The sequence below is a fragment of the Brienomyrus brachyistius genome, chromosome 22 (genome assembly GCF_023856365.1).
Source record: "Brienomyrus brachyistius isolate T26 chromosome 22, BBRACH_0.4, whole genome shotgun sequence".
NCBI lineage: Eukaryota > Metazoa > Chordata > Actinopteri > Osteoglossiformes > Mormyridae > Brienomyrus > Brienomyrus brachyistius.
Window position 1 is genome coordinate 16,186,950 of NC_064554.1, and position 16,664 is coordinate 16,203,613.

The 16,664-nt window shown below is 44.1% G+C and overlaps 1 protein-coding gene across 1 annotated transcript in view; it reads left to right on the forward strand.

Annotated features, from left to right (window-relative positions):
- The window catches only part of LOC125718449 (uncharacterized), a 153,612-nt gene that overhangs the window by 110,752 nt on the left and 26,196 nt on the right, over nucleotides 1–16,664 (forward strand). Inside the window, exons 38-39 of the mRNA XM_048992305.1 lie at nucleotides 9,063–9,134; nucleotides 9,427–9,738. Coding sequence (XP_048848262.1) covers nucleotides 9,063–9,134; nucleotides 9,427–9,738 — 384 coding nt within the window. The remainder of the gene's footprint in view (nucleotides 1–9,062; nucleotides 9,135–9,426; nucleotides 9,739–16,664) is intronic.

The window sequence follows — 16,664 nt, forward strand, 5'->3', positions numbered from 1 at the left end:
CAAAATATTTGCATTAAATAACCAACTGATCATATTAAACAAGGCAGAACATTTCTCAGTCTTTTCCTCTCTTTGGCTTTTTCTCAGCATCCGGTTGTGTCTTCAAGTTGTAGGAGGTGTCCACAGATGTAACACATTCTTTGTATATATGGGGACGTCTACAGCAGTATCTTTTGATTTGTCATTGTTCTTGTTTGAACTATTAGACAGTTTGCTACCCTGGTGTCAAATAAGGCAAAGCTGAGTGTGATTGGTGGGCTGAGGCTGGTGGGGGCTGAGTATGATTGGTGGGCTTGAGGATGGTGGGGGCTGAGTCTTCACTTGGTGCTGGAACCTTCAGCAGAAGCTCTCAGATCTCAAGGTGCAGGTTGGCGTCTCCACATCACACAGGAGGAGGTTGATCTGCCCTGATAAACATGGGGAGCTGCCTGTTCCTCGTCTTCTTCTCTCTGCTGCCTCTGCTCTCCTCAGCAGGTAGGAACCTAAGTACTGTCTGCTTGTACCATATTCAGCTGGGATCTTGGTTAGAACCTGGGGTCAGTCACAGGTGCCTGATTTACAGTATATTGGATGGTTCAGTGAATTTGAATAGTTGAATACTTTTATATTTAATTATTTTCCCTATATTTATGTATTTGCTTCACTGAGAATTTCACCAATATCACAGTGCATTTAGACAGTTGTTGGTATCTGAAGTATTTCCTGATATTTTTCTATGTTTTAGTGCTCAAGTACCATTATTCCTGTTTTGGCCTTACGCAGGTCCGAAGTGCGTCGAAGTGCGTCTTTCATTTCATCATATTTGCAATTTAAGCAATGCTAAGTTAAATGCTAAGCATTTACTGACATTTTCCTTGTGGGTTATTCTGTATTCCCTTGGACTGTGAAGCCATTTTCTATCTTGTGCCCATTTCTCTCATGTCCTTTTCTTGTGTTTTATCGTTATCCAGTCGTGCTTTCAGTTTTGGTTATTAGGTGATGTGAAATGCTCTTGGCGTATATGGAAGAGTCTTCAGCAGTATATTCTGATTGGTCATTGTACCTTTTTGAGAGTTTCCTGCCATGTGTCTAATAAGGCAAAGCTGAGTGTGATTGGTGGGCTTGATGCCGGTGGGGGCTGTGTCTTCACTTGGTGCTTGATCTTCTTCTTGGCAGAGAGGAGACCAGGTCGTCTCTTCTTTGGATCATATTTGGTCAGTATCTTGGATAGAAACTGATATTGCAGGTTTTCTGTATATTATTCTGAAAAGCTATTTATTGTCCTCTTTGGTGCAGGATGACTTACTCCCTCAAGCGGAGGGGTTTAAGTATCTCAGGGTCTGCAAGTGAGGGAAGAAGTGAGCAGGAGGTCGACAGGCGGATCAGTGTAGCATCAGCAGTAATGTTCCCTCCACAGGAAGGAAACTCAGCCTTAGAGATGGGGTGAGGAACTTGAATATTTGGGAGGAACTCAAAGTACAGCCGCTGTTCTTTTGCATTGAAAGGAGCAAGTTGAGGTGGTTTGGGCATCTAGTTAGGATGCCTCCTGGGCAGCCCCCCGGGGAGGTGCTTTGGGCATGTCCAACCAGGAGGAGGCCCCAGGGCAGACTCAGGACACTTCAGAGAGATTATATCTCTTGGCTGCCCTGGGAACGCCTTGGTATCCCCCCTGGAAGGACCTGGAGGAGGTGGCTAGTGAGAGGAAGTTATGGGTATCACGGCTCAGGCTGCTGCCCCCGCAACCCGACCCCTCATAGTGGCAGATGATGGATGGATGGCTATTTATTTTTTGCTTAAAAATTTGAAAGCCTTCTGAAATACATGAATTTCCTAATCTGTACTGAAGTTCTTTTCTCTTTTCATTCATTTTAATCAATATCATGCCCTGCATTTGTGATGCCTGAACTGCCAAGCTGAGTCTTCAGAAAGTAGACACTATTATTTCTAATATCGACATTAAATAAAGATCTTCGAATTGTTGCATATTGACTTTATTCAGATTACTAGATATACGATCAGTGGCCTGATCGTTAACACAAACAGCATCTTTAAAACTCCTTCAAACTACGTCTCAGAGACTTTCCAGGGATTTTCCTGACAGTGTTTAGAGTTTACAGTGCAGCAGATAAAAATGTCCAGTCAGTGGAAGTTTGGTGGCCAAAAACAGGGAGAGTCAGAGGAGAATTACCAGTGTCAATAAAGGTCAAAGGAAGGTCACAAGTGCAGAAATTACAACAAGTGACGCTTAGAAAAGCTGTTCTGAATGCATGAGTCGTTTGCTTTTGAAGTGGTTTTGTACATAAAAGTAGGTCCTACCTGTTGTAGCTTGTTGTACCTAATAAAGTGGGCAATGAATATAGTTGCCACAGCTGGATTATTAATGAATGATTTATTCAAATTTCTGGTTTAAATGTGAAATATAGGATCGTTTTTTATGGTACACATGGTTTCAGTGCTTGATGTGATTGTAGGAAATAAGATTGAAACATATTCCTTGCAAAACTAGTTATTAATGGCAGAAACTTGTTTTGCCACCACTGGGCTGATTTAATTCCTGTCACGAGTCAGTGTTGTTGTAGTCTCACTCGTTCATATTGTCCACTTCTCTAAATGTGATTCTCTAACGGTCAAGGATGCCTGAAAGAAATTAGAGAAAATGAGAACATATTTCTTCATTGCACATCCAACAGCAAGCACTGTTACCTGTCTTGTTTATACATTTTCCATCTTACCTTAATTAAAAATAATGGTGATAATCAATTGAACCTATCCATCTATCCATCCATCCATTCATCTATCTATCCATCCATCCATATTTCAGCCATTTATCCATTACAGGATCATGGGGCTTCCCTGGGTATGTCCCAGGGAACTTAGAGCAGCAATGCAACCTGACTGGAACAGCAGACTGTTTAAGGGCATGAATTCACATTCTTCAAAAGTCATTTACAATCTGATTTTATTCTAAAAACAAGCAGCTTTTGAATTAGGCTTCAAGTCCCACTGTGATCATTTGTTGGAAGATTAATAGATTGATGAATTTATGGATGGAAGGCAAACTACAGGACGCTCAAACAGACACTGATTTACAACCACCGCATCGTGAATAGAGCAAAACTTGCAATCGCATAAACACATGATACGTAATATATTAATTCAACTATAATATACTTCAGTATTCTTTCTTGTTTGAATGTGAACAGTTCTCCATTCTCCCTGTTGTCTGAATGTAGAGAATATTCTGTGAGGATAAAATACCCAACAGCTCTGACTTTTCTACCTACAGGACATGAGGAGGTGCGACTGGTGAAGGGAGGGAGTCCCTGTGCTGGGACAGTAGAGGTGAATCGTGGAGGACAGTGGGGGACAGTAATCCAGTTTGGCTGGGACATTAATGATGCTACAGTGGTGTGTAGAGAGCTGGGCTGTGGGTCTGCTGTAGCCACTCCTGGTAGAGCTCACTTTGGAGAAGGTTCTGGGCAGGAGCTAATTACTCAAGTTAACTGTAATGGATCAGAGCTGACAATGTCCATGTGTCCATCTCAGGAGGCTGATAAGATATCAGGGTCACTCCGTCGTCCTCATGTTCTTGATGCTGGAGTGATCTGTTCAGGTAAAGCATTGCATTTAAAGACAAAAATGATTCAATGACACTTAGGACAAATGTTGAAACAGGAAAGAGCCAATAATAAATATTCCATGGTGAGGTGCAGTTTCATATTTAGATTTTCGTTTGATGGGCAAACTTATCATTCATTGTCTATCATCGTAGGTCGCTCAATGGTCCAGCTTGTGGGGGGGGCTCACAAGTGCTCTGGGAGACTGGAGATTACAGATGGAGATACCTGGTCTACAGTGTGTGATGGTAACTTTGACTGGCAGGATGCTGAGGTTGTCTGTAGGGAGCTGGACTGTGGGGCTCCTTCAGCTCTACACAAGGGGGCCCATTTTGGTGAAGGAGAAGGTCCCATCTGGTATAAAGGCTTCCACTGTGAAGGACATGAGTCCTTCCTACATGAATGTCTAATGTCAGATGGACCAGAACAGAACTGTACAAATCATTCAGTAACACTGACATGTTCAGGTAATATACATTCTCATATACATACAGGGTTATGAATACCGGTCCAGGATCAATTATATTTAGTTAAATATTAATTTAAATGTTTTTTTTATTGTGAAATATGATACATTGTCATGTCTCTTTGCTCTGATTACGAAATTAAATGTTTTTAGCCTGTAATATAGGACATACCTGTATCTCCTCTGTCTTCACAGAGCCTGCTGATGTGAGGCTGCTGAATGGAAGCAGTCCTTGTTCTGGGAGAGTGGAGGTGTATCGCTGGGGCGAGTGGGGGACCGTTTATCAGCGTAACTGGGACATGAATGATGCCGCGGTGGTGTGTAGACAGCTGGGCTGTGGTTCTGCTGTATCGGTACCAGGTGCAGCTCACTTTGGAGAAGGTTCTGGGCGGATGGTTCTAGGTGATGTTTCCTGCAGTGGGTCGGAGTCTGCACTGAGGGAGTGTGGATCACTGGATGGCAGAGAGCATGGCTTACTGCACACACTGGATGCTGCAGTCATCTGCTCAGGTTTGACACATTTTTACAGTACCTGCATTTAATACTGGATGCTATGAGGGAGAATTTAAAACTTTCAAAATCCATAAAATTTACTTGTGAGTATTTAACATATGCAACATTTCACAGAAGGCATCATTATTATGACATCTTAAACTCTGAAATGAAAATAAGAGAATATTTTCTCATTTATTCTCAGATCTCTTAAAATTGGCATTTCTGGATAATTTTCTGAAAGCAATATTTTGATAAATATTAGTCTGATTATAATGTTCCAATATCTTTCAGCCAGAGTTTAAATTTTATTTGTGCCATTGCAGACCATGTGAGGCTTGTGGGTGGAGCTGATCGCTGCTCTGGGAGGCTGGAGGTGAAGTTCAGTCAGTCCTGGTCTACAGTGTGTGATGGTAACTTTGACTGGCAGGATGCTGAGGTTGTCTGTAGGGAGCTGGACTGTGGGGCTCCTTCAGCTCTACACAAGGGGGCCCATTTTGGTGAAGGAGAAGGTCCCATCTGGTATAAAGACTTCCACTGTAAAGGAGAGGAATCCTTCCTTCAAGAATGTCTCACCTCTGTTAGATCAGAACAGAACTGCAAAAACAACAGCAATATGGGACTGACCTGCACAGGTAACCAGCTGTATCATTAATACTGTGACATTAGACCAGTGACCCTTCTGAAGTGTCTTAGCAGCTTGGCTGTGTCCTAACAGGGCCTGAGGACCTGAGGCTGCTGAATGGAAGCAGTCCTTGTTCTGGGAGAGTGGAGGTGTATCGCTGGGGAGAGTGGGGGACTATAGCCCAGTATGACTGGGACCTGGATGATGCGTCAGTGGTGTGTAGACAGCTGGGCTGTGGGACTGCTGTATTAGCACCTATAAGAGCTCACTTTGGAGAAGGTTCTGGAAGGGTGTTGCTGAGAGATGTTTCCTGCACTGGGTCAGAGTCTGCACTGAGGCAGTGTAGATCACTGGATTTCAGATACATGGATTTTCCTCACATCTTTGATGCTGGAATAATTTGTTCAGGTGAGAGACAGGGTTTCTTGTATTGTAATACATTTTATGTGTGGTAAGCTTCTAAATTTTCTGTTTTAAGTGATAAATTTAATATCAAACACATTTAGCCAATATCTATCATATGTTACCAACTTTAGACTCGTATCTCTTTTTATTACACTGTTCCAGACCATGTGAGGCTTGTGGGTGGAGCTGATCGCTGCTCTGGGAGGCTGGAGGTGAAGTTCAGTCAGTCCTGGTCTACAGTGTGTGATGGTAACTTTGACTGGCAGGAAGCTGAGGTTGTCTGTAGGGAGCTGGACTGTGGGGCTCCTTCAGCTCTACACCAGGGGGCCCATTTTGGTGAAGGAGAAGGTCCCATCTGGTATAAGGACTTCCACTGTGAAGGAGAGGAATCCTTCCTCCATGAATGTCTCACCTCTGTTAGATCAGAACAGAACTGTACACATAATTATGCTGTTATCCTGACATGCACAGGTATGTTTTTAATACTTTAATACTTTGATTACTGTTAGTTTGTTAATGTAACTTATAAGACTGATTAGCAAATTCTTAAATCCTGTTAAGTATATAAGTCTTGTGTTGTGTTGTCTCTTCAGGACCAGGTCAGAGACACGTGTCAAAGCTGGTGATCTTTTTTAAATATTATATTTAGTGACTCTAACATTTTTTTCATTAGGACATGATAATTTGACGATGGTGGATGGAGGCAGTCCCTGCGCTGGGTCAGTGCAGGTGTATCGGTGGGGAAAGTGGTGGACTGTTGTACCATATTTCGCTGACCTTAAGGCCCTTGAAAATCCCGTCAAGGTGGTAGGCAAAGATCTCGGCTGTGGGCCACTGGAATTCTTTGGAGGACCTTACTATCTGACTTATCGTCAGAGTAACGGCTTGGCAAGTGAACTTTTCTGCAGTGGTTCAGAATATAAACTGCATGAGTGTGAAATCAAATTCTATGTGGAGGCTGAGCTGCCTCCCACTGACATGGGTCAGTTAACCTTCGAAGGTAGGAATCATATCATTGAAACACATGGGGACTATTTCTTAACTCACCTACCGCTTATTCCATCGTACGCGGTTTTTTTATGTGTATGAATGACTGATCCGACCTTTTCTTGGTCCTTGTAATGTCTTAGTTCATTGACAAAGTGCATGTGTGTCAAATTAAGAGAAAAAACTGTAGTCTTTATCACCTCAGGTCATCGAGGGATTCGGCTGATAGGAGGGAGTCACATGTGCTCTGGGAGAGTGGAGATTCAGCACGGAAGTACCTGGGGCTCAGTGTGTGACGCTGACCTTGACTGGCAGGACGCTGAGGTCATCTGTAGATCACTAGGCTGTGGGGAACCTGCACAGCTGCTGGGGGGAGCTGCCTTTGGTCAAGGAGAGGGAGGGGTGTGGTCTGAGGAGTTTCAGTGTCAGGGAAACGAGTCCCATCTTGTGTTCTGTCCCAAGATGAGACATAACAGGACCTGCAGCCATGAGAACGATGTGGGCCTGGTGTGTTCTGGTAAGAGTGTCATGGCTCTGAGACACCATCACTGTCTTATTATTATTATTATTATTATTATTATTATTATTATTATTATTATTATCATTTGAGTGACATTTCAGTACTGAGTGACATTTCAGGACCGAGTGACATTTCAGTGTATCTCATCTTCATTCTTTGCTCTCTCTCTTCATGCTGCTCCCAGGATACACAAGGTTCAGGCTGAGGGATGGTCCTGACCACTGCTCTGGTAGAGTGGAGATGAGGTACAATGGAACATGGGGAACATTGTGTGATGCATCATGGGACATGAGAGCCGCCACTGTCCTGTGCCAGCAGCTGAAATGTGGGGGCGCTGTGGCTGCCCTGGGACAGGCCGGGTTTGGGGGGGGCACTGGGCCCATCTGGCCTGATGTCTTTCATTGTCAGGGGAATGAGACTCGCCTCTCCCAGTGTGCTGTGTCCCCATGGAGACGGGCAGCCTGTTCTCATGGACAGGATGCAGGAGTCGTCTGCTCTGGTGAGGACTGACAAGTCAGTTATGGTCCAGAGAGACACAGCAAATATTATTATAAATAGCAATTAAACTCCACAGTATGGAGAGTCTCCTATATTTTAAAGTCCTTAATCATCAGTCTTAATTTCTTTGACAGGTTCATCCCTTTCATCCTCTTATGGGGGTGTCAGGCTGCTGTCTGGAGGGAGTGACTGTGAGGGCTGGGTGGAGGTTTACTACAACCAGACCTGGCAGAAGGTTCACCAAGAGTCCTGGAGCTCCATGGATGCATCTGTGGTCTGCAGACAGCTGGGCTGTGGCTCTGCAACAAATATCTACAGATCAAAACTGTCAAGGACAGGGGACAGTGACACGTGTGTGACCGGCTTTCACTGCTCAGGAACTGAGACTCACCTGGGGAAATGCAGACCTCCACATGTCCTCAACTGCCGCCCCAGTGACCAGGTGTCCATGGTCTGCTCCAGTGAGTTTCTCCACATCAGTGGGATCTGTGTCAGCAGGATGTGTTATGGCTGTTTCAGAGAGATACTTATAACTGTTTAATTTGTGAATTAATTTGTGTCTATCTCTTGATTCACAGCATGACTGTTGTCATGTGAGCTTCCTCAGTTGGTAGATCTTCCTTCCTCACTTTGTCTTCTCTCCCAGATCCCAGGTCCCTCAGGCTGGTCAGGGGAGGCAGTGACTGTGCAGGGAGGCTGGAGGTCTTCCACAGGGGCTCTTGGGGGACAGTGTGCCATGAGTCCTGGGCTCTGCCTGAGGCTCAGGTGGTGTGCAGGCAGCTCCGCTGTGGGACAGCCCTCAGTGGGCAGATCCCTGTACCCACTTACTTTGGCCCAGGGACTGGACCCATCTGGCTAAGCAAGCTGGGCTGTGTGGGGAACGAGTCGTCCCTGTGGGACTGTCCCTCAGTGGAGGGGGGGAGGAAGGACTGTGGGCACAAGCAGGATGTGGGTGTTGTGTGTTCAGGTAAAGCAGATCCAACTCTGTGTGAAACAGCTTTCTGTCATTTTGAAGACAGACAGTGTCCAGTGGTTTCTGTAAACAATGAACAATAATGGTTCACGTTCCTTGTGTGTCTTTCACCACAGAGCACAAGGAGCTGCGTCTATCTGAAGGATGTTCTGGCCACACAGAGCTCTACTACAATGGTAGCTGGGCAAGTGTGTGCTTTGATGGTCTGGAACAACCAACAGTAGCTGTCATCTGTCGCCAGTTAGACTGTGGAGATAAGGGGACAGTCACTAAGACAATGTCCAGGCTCAGTCCTGATCTCAAAGGGCTGGACTTTGGAAAATGTCGATCCCATGACACATCACTCTGGCAGTGTCCATCATCCTCCAAAGGGCCGAATGGCTGCTCAGAAGCTGCCAGAACAAGCTGCTCAGGTGAAGCTAAATCCAGTCTCTTTTTTGTTGTATGTTAATACGTTTCATGAACCATGTTTTATTTCTCTATCTTACTGACTATTGTAGATGCTGAAAAGCTGAGATCTCCTTCAGACTTCATGCTCTGCAGAACTTCTTCTGATCTGAACTTCTGTGCCAGTAAGTTTATTGTTTGATTCATTTGCAAATTTATAGTACAGATGTGTTCTATAAGCCTTTGAAACATACAGTGAATTATTGCACTATATATAATACAGTCATGAATAATTCAAAGAATTTGAAAAAAATAACCGTTTTATTAAGACTGAGGATTAAATATAATAAGTGGAGATTGATGTGGTTATTGTACCTAAAGCATGTTTTCATTCGGGAAATGATGTATGTATTAAATGTACTGTCCCCTCTGAGTTTTGCTCCAAATAACCTCAGCTGTCTCCTGTGTCCCCACTAGACCGTCTGCCCCTGAGACTGACAGGGGGTACAGACACTTGTTCTGGGAGGGTGGAGGTGTATCACAGCGGCTCCTGGGGGACCGTGTGTGACGACTCCTGGGACCTGCGTGACGCCATGGTGGTGTGCAGGCAGTTGGGCTGTGGGCCGGCTCTCAGGGCAGAAGGGGGCGAACGGTTCGGGAGGGGTGACGGCGCCATCTGGCTGGATGAGGTGAACTGCAAGGGCAGTGAGCTGCACCTGTGGCACTGCGCTTACTCACTGAAGCAGAGTGACTGCTCACACAGGCAGGACGCAGGGGTCACCTGTGCAGGTGAGGCCAGGAAGTACATTTCTGCATCCTCTCTGATAGTGTGGTTTTTGTAGTTATTAAATATGAGGCTAAAATACTTATTCTTCCCCTTAGCCTGACAGTAATAAACACCAATATCATTCCCGTAGGCGTCACAGAAATCACCCCCGATGTCACTGGACCTCCCACAGTTACTCAAATGCAAACAGGCCAGTCTGACCCAACAGTGTCCTCATTGGTTCTTGGGCTTTTGCTCTCAGTACTTCTGCTGCTGGTGGTTAGACTGGTCTACAGGAACTGGGTCCTGACAAGAGGTAGGATAGTGTGTGGGCAGGTAGGGAGTGTGTATCAGAGAAATGAAAAATAACAACATGGTTCCTTCAGAGATACACACTGTGCATTATAATGAAATGTACTAAATGTGGGGGTGTAATTTTTTGCAATATTGTGTTAATAGTACGTTTCGTTAACCTAGTGGTAAATAAAGAATATTATATACAAATCAGCATTATTTATTTATTAGTCTGTTTATGTTTCTTTGTCTTTATGTGCAGAACTGCCTTAATTATTTATTGCATCAGCCAGTCTATGAATGTTATTTTTTACATGTTAATATATCTATATCTTTATGCTCTACAGAACTTGCTGAGAGTGAAAATAAACAGCTGTCTCCAGCCATCTATGAGGAAATAGATTACAGCTTTACCAAAGTGAAAGAACAGGCGTGTCGGAAAGGTGAGTATAATTAACTATATACAGTCACATTAATAATAAGGACAATCACACTGCGGTGAATTATTTCTTGTATTATTGAATGTGGGTTTTAACATAGAAGTAGCTGACAGTGTGACTGCTGCACATCTACAGTTATTTATGTGGATTTATAATGAATCTGCTCAGGGGAAATAACTCTCGGCTGAGACTGACTTTGCGCACAGTCAGGTTCATCCATGAAGACATCAGTACATTGTTCAGAGAGGAAAGGTCTCCACACTGAAGTCTGGCTGTATATTTAGCTGAACGTCATATAACTGCAGCCAGGTAAAGATCTGCCAGGAGTGTAAAAGTGTCACTAACCCTTCTTCTGGTGTCAGGGAGAGACCTTCCAGATGAGCTGCCCTCAGGATATGAAGATGTGGGGGAAGCTGAAGGAGTCAGTCTCTTAGGTAATGATGGAGCAGAACATCTTAGATATGATACGTTAGATAAAAAAGTAGGAATTGAGAAGATTTCTCCCAGCAGGCACTGATTTGTTTTGTATCTCATGTTTTTGTGATTTAGAGAAGACGATCACTGGTGACGACCCAGAAAACTTTGATGACCATGTTTGTGAGAAAGAGAATCCAGTAAAGTTGAAAGGTGAGATTTTCTCAGCTCCGCAATACCAGGTTTCCCTTCTTGAACGGTGCATGCTGGACATTAATTCTTTTCAGCACTTCTACAACATTCAAATTAAACTTCATTCACCTCCTTGCCTTGACTTTGTGGTTGTGTGGGTAGATGCCGTGGAGTACTACAATGACAGCCCCGCCAGTCAGACACCTGAGTATGATGATGTCACTGACAGCCAGACCAATGACTATGATGATGTCACTGACAGCCAGACCAATGACTATGATGACGTCTCTGAGCAGCATCCCCCTGACTCTCAGCCAGGTGAGCGGCTCTAAAGGGATCAGCTGGTCACTTTGCTCCAATCAGACTGAGTCTGATATCTCAGCTCAGGCCTTCTGTTATGCTGATTGTTATTACTAAACATGGAATTATGAATATCTCAAGTGTGACACTATAACAAGTATTTCAGTTACTGCTTGGACACATATTGCTGTTTTTATGGAACAAGAAGGTTATTTTTGAAATATTACACACAATATAAATGAAACATGACGTCATGCTGCCTCTTCCTCAATCAGCAATCGCAGCTACATACACATTCAGCCAAAGGTCTGTGTGTCTGTGTGCCTCTCTGACAGATCTCCACCACAGTCACCCTGTAGGACACATGACTGAGCTGTCGTTCACCCAAGAAGGGGGGCTGCCTAATGATGACATCACTAACTATGATGATGTGGGGGAGGGGCTTCTGTGAGAGGGAGGGGTCTGGGGGAGGGGCAGAACTGTATCAATGCTTGTGTATCAGTGCTCAAAGTACATTTGCTTTTTTTAAAAGTTTCTATACTTCTCAGGCATGTAACCTTTTAGATAAACACATGCTTCAACATTAAAATGCATAAGTACCACAGTAGTTAATCATCTTTTTCGCTTTTCTAAGTTACCCAATAAAATAGTTTTTTTGTTTAACCTTGAAATAAAATTTTGTTTATAATTTTGGCGTCTTTCTGTTTTAGTGATACTTCAACATTGAAACACTCATTGACATTCAATGACACTTTCACAGTGTCCAGTTTATCTCCTTAACACCATCCACCCAGTGTTGGTGCAATGGGGGGGGGGGGTGGGGGCCGGTGGGGCCGGTGGGGCCCAACACCCGTAAATGGCTCCCCGAAAAAATAATCATCTACAGTATAGATGCTAAAGAGGAATGTTGCCCCCAATGGTATCCTGGTAATATCACTGCTCCCCCCCCCCCCCCCCGTACCCTTCTGTGGAAATTTCACACCCACACATAACATACAATTTGTCCATATTTACCTATAAAGCGGACTGTCTGGGCCACATTTATTCTACTTTAGTTTTACATAAACTGTCATGTGTCAGTACAAGTCCTCTCTCTCAAAGCTTTAAAATGTATAAATAACTTTGCTAACCACAGATGTGTCTCGGAAAAAAAGCAAAGAGACGTTGGCCTGCAGAGAGTTAGGAGATGGAAGTGAGAGATAGTGGATCGTAGCCCCCGGTAGCTGAGAGAGAAACGAACATGGTGCCATCAGGCAGTGTAAGACCGCAGGCTTAAGGGGAGGAAGTATAGAGTGGAGGCGTGGGGAGGGAAGACGACTCTGGGCTCTATGACGTACAGGAGAGAGAGAGAGAGAGCGAGAGAGAGGGAGAGGGAGAGAGAGAGCGAGAGAGAGAGAGAGAGAGAGAGAGAGGAGAAGCTGCAGAGACCAGAGGAGAATGAGCAGCATGGCAGCTGGTTCATCTGCTCAGACGCTGCAGTGACAGCATGACCTCCTGCTCCTCAGCGGTGACAGACGCTGCTGGATCCACAAGAGAAGCTGCAAACGCCGCCGTCACATTGGCAGAGTGACGTCATTTACAGAGTGAATGTGCTCAGGCAGCATGGAGTGTCTGTGTCAGGATATTACAGTCTTTACTTTTGCTTAGTAGAAGCTTTCATTTGTATAATGTATATATCTGGCTTATAGGTCATGCAGTGCCTGAATGGCTTGGATTGTGGCCTCACCCTTACAGGGTTGTGGGTTCGATTCCTGCCCCAGTTCAGTGTCTGGAGTTTGTGTGTTCTATTAATTCTGGGTATCCCTGTTTAATCCCAGTGTCCAAATACTGTCCAATTCCCCCCTGTGTTGTGCCCCATGCTGACTGGGAGGCTGCAGGCCCCCATGACCCTGTCCAGGGTTAGCAAACAGAAGGTGGATGGACCCATTGGACCATGTCCTTGTTGATATTTCCACAGATGATGTCAAATATAACTTTGGACTGTCATTACTGATATATTATTGAAGGCATTTCATTGAAAGGTGAGTGAACATAAAAATCACAGTTCCAGCAGAATGTAAAATAAACGAACATCATGTGGCATCTGAGTGTCCTGCAATGGGTTGGTGCCCCACGCTGGGTTGTTCCTGCCTTCCAGCCATAGCATCCAGGATGCCCCCCCCCCCCAACCCTGGATGGATGGACAGATAGAGAAGCAGACAGACAGGTAGGCAGACGTACACATTTTAATTTTAGTGGAATCCAAGTCTGTAGCATTTGAGCTCTGACCAGGAAGCTGCTGGAATAAGCATCTCACTACGCACATGTACAGTGTATGTTGTGTATTTAACAAAAAATTTTGAAACTGCTCTAATAGTCACTGTGCTTCATTAGCATATTAGCATGAATAAGAACTAAGGTCATTTGATAGGGAAAAAAAACGTGAAATACAACTATTATCTCTACAGTATCACTGTTCATTCAACGTGGAAGTTTTTCAGGATTCCTGTGTGCTTGTATCTGACTCTGTGGCATTTATTTTTTAACCTTATGGCCGTTTATCAGTTTTTTTTTGTCTTTATTTTATCAGCGTCCGGTCGTGTCTTCAGGTTGTAGGAGGTGTATGCGGAAGGAACACATTCTTGGTATATATGGAGACGTCTATAGCAGTTTGCTCTCATTTGTCATTGTACTTGTTTGAAGTATTAAAGTTTCCTGCTCGGAGTCTAATATGGCAAAGCTGAGTGTGATTGGTGGGCTTGAGGATGGTGGGAGCTGAATGTGATTGGTGGGCTTGAGGATGGTGGGGGCTGAGTCTTCACTTGGTTCAGCAGAAGCTCTCAGATCTCAGGGTGCAGGTCGGCGTCTCCACATCACACAGGAGGAGGTTGATCTGCCCTGATAAACATGGGGAGCTGCCTGTTTCTCGTCTTCTTCTCTCTGCTGCCTCTGCTCTCCTCAGCAGGTAGGAACCTAAGGGTATCAAATACCTGATATTAATCAATGTTTTCTTATATTTAATAACTTTCTGGGGGTGATACTACAGCACATCTTTTGTTCCATCACTTACCCTATTTTTAACAATCCAGAGCAAATTTTTTGGTGTCATGCGGTCAGTCACGGGTGCATAAATGTTATGAGAAGGTTTAGTGAGTTCTTTGAATAGTTGTTTTTTTTTATAGTATTTTCCATTGCTTATGTTTTTGCTGACTGTGACATTTCCGCAATTTTGCAGTGCATGTAGACATTTGTTAATACTTGAAGTGTACTGAATTTGCGGTGTTGTTCCCTGTTCTAGTGTTAATATCCAGGTTCCCTGTTGTGGCCTGCAACACGTCCAAATAGTTTCTTTCGTTTGATTATATTGATAGTTCTAAAAAAGTCCAGAGCTTCAGATGTTGAGTTTCATGGCAATATATTTTCCCGTACAAAAGTTCTTTTATAAATAACCAAATACATGTTATTGCCTGAGAATTTATAAAATGTACATCTTTTTATATTTTGATAAAGGAACATTTTCTATCTTTTGTAATAAATATGAAAATTAATTATTATTTCAAGTTTCCATCTGTTTCCAAATTTCATGATCGAATCACAGCATTTTCCATATAGTTCATTGTGTTTCCCGCTCAACTCTTGTCGCCATATATCTCACTTCCTTTCTTGGTGTTTCACTGTTATCCAGCCATGGTCTTGGTGATGTGACGTGTTGCTTATATATGGGAAGTGTACAGTACTATCTTCTGATTTGTCGTTGTACCTGTTTGAACTATTAGAAAGTTTCCTTTCCTGTGTCTAATAAGGCAAAGCTGAGTGTGATTGGTGGGCTTGAGGCTGGGGGGAAGGGGCGGGGGGGGGGGGGGGGGGGGGGGGCTGAGTCTTCACTTGGTGCTGGAACCTTCAGCAAAAGCTCTCAGATCTCAAGGTGCAGGTTGGCGTCTCCACATCACACAGGAGGAAGTTGATCTGCCCTGATAAACATGGGGAGCTGCCTGTTCCTCGTCTTCTTCTCTCTGCTGCCTCTGCTCTTCTTGGCAAACAGAACCAGCTCCTGGGACCAGACCCTCTGTTCTTGGGTCATATTTAGCCAGTGACCTGGTCAGAAGCTGGGATTATAAATATTACTCATGTAACCGTTTTACTGTTTGTGTGAAGGTTTCGAAATACCACATAAATACCATGTTCACAAAGTGTCTATTTATCTATACTGAGCTCCTTCCCCTACATGGTGTGTTCATCAATATCCTGGCCTGCATTCATGCTGTAGTAGAAACTAAGTCCTACAGTGGTGTTCGACTGCACTGACCGAAAGGAGACACTGTACATTATACATGCAGTGTCTGGGTTAAGAAAATCCGACTCACAGACTCATACTTACAGACAGACGTCCATAAAGCCTATTATATTCAAAATTTGAGTTGGCAATAACGAATGCACGCACGACTTTATGACGCTCGGGAAAACATTTTGTAGCTTTAGCAGTTCATCAGCTCAAGGAACAGCACAGTACCATATCAAGTTACTTACAAAATCTTAAATCTTACAAACTTATAGACAGGCTTCGGAGGACTACAGGATATGTATGTAGCGTGGTTAGGATTCTATGCTTATACATGTGATTCGAAATAAAAAATGAAAAATCGAAAAAAAAAATATACAAGTCATTTGTAAATACAATTGCATTTGCTTATCTGCTTCCAATACATAACACTGATAATGGTTTGCTTATATTTAAAATAAAGCTCCTTGTTACTGTAGGTAATATAGGAAATACAGTAGGACTTTTGCTTCTGGAATCTATCCCAGGCAACATCGGGCACAAGGCAGGGGAACAAGGCTGGGGAACAAGGCAGGGGGATAAGACAAGTGGACAAGGCAAGGGAACAAGGCAAGGGAACAAGGCAGGGGAACAAGACAAGGGAACAAGGCAGGGGAACAAGACAAGGGGACAAGGCAAGGGAACAAGGCAGGGGAACAAGGCAAGGGAACAAGGCAAGGGAACAAGGCAAGGGAACAAGGCAGGGGGACAAGGCAAGGGAACAAGGCAAGGGAACAAGGCAAGGGAACAAGGCAGGGGAACAAGGCAGGGGAACAAGGCAGGGGAACAAGGCAAGGGAACAAGGCAAGGGAACAAGGCAAGGGCACAAGGCAGGGGAACAACGCAGGAAAACAAGGCAGGGGAAAGCCCTGGGCAGGCTGCTGGGGAAACGCTCCAGGCCCCCGGTGCTCCTAATTAAATTAAAAATTATGGTAACATGCAGGGCGCACATACAAGGGGCAGCCTATTTAACTACCTGTATGTAAATAGACTGTAGAAGAAATTAGCCAGT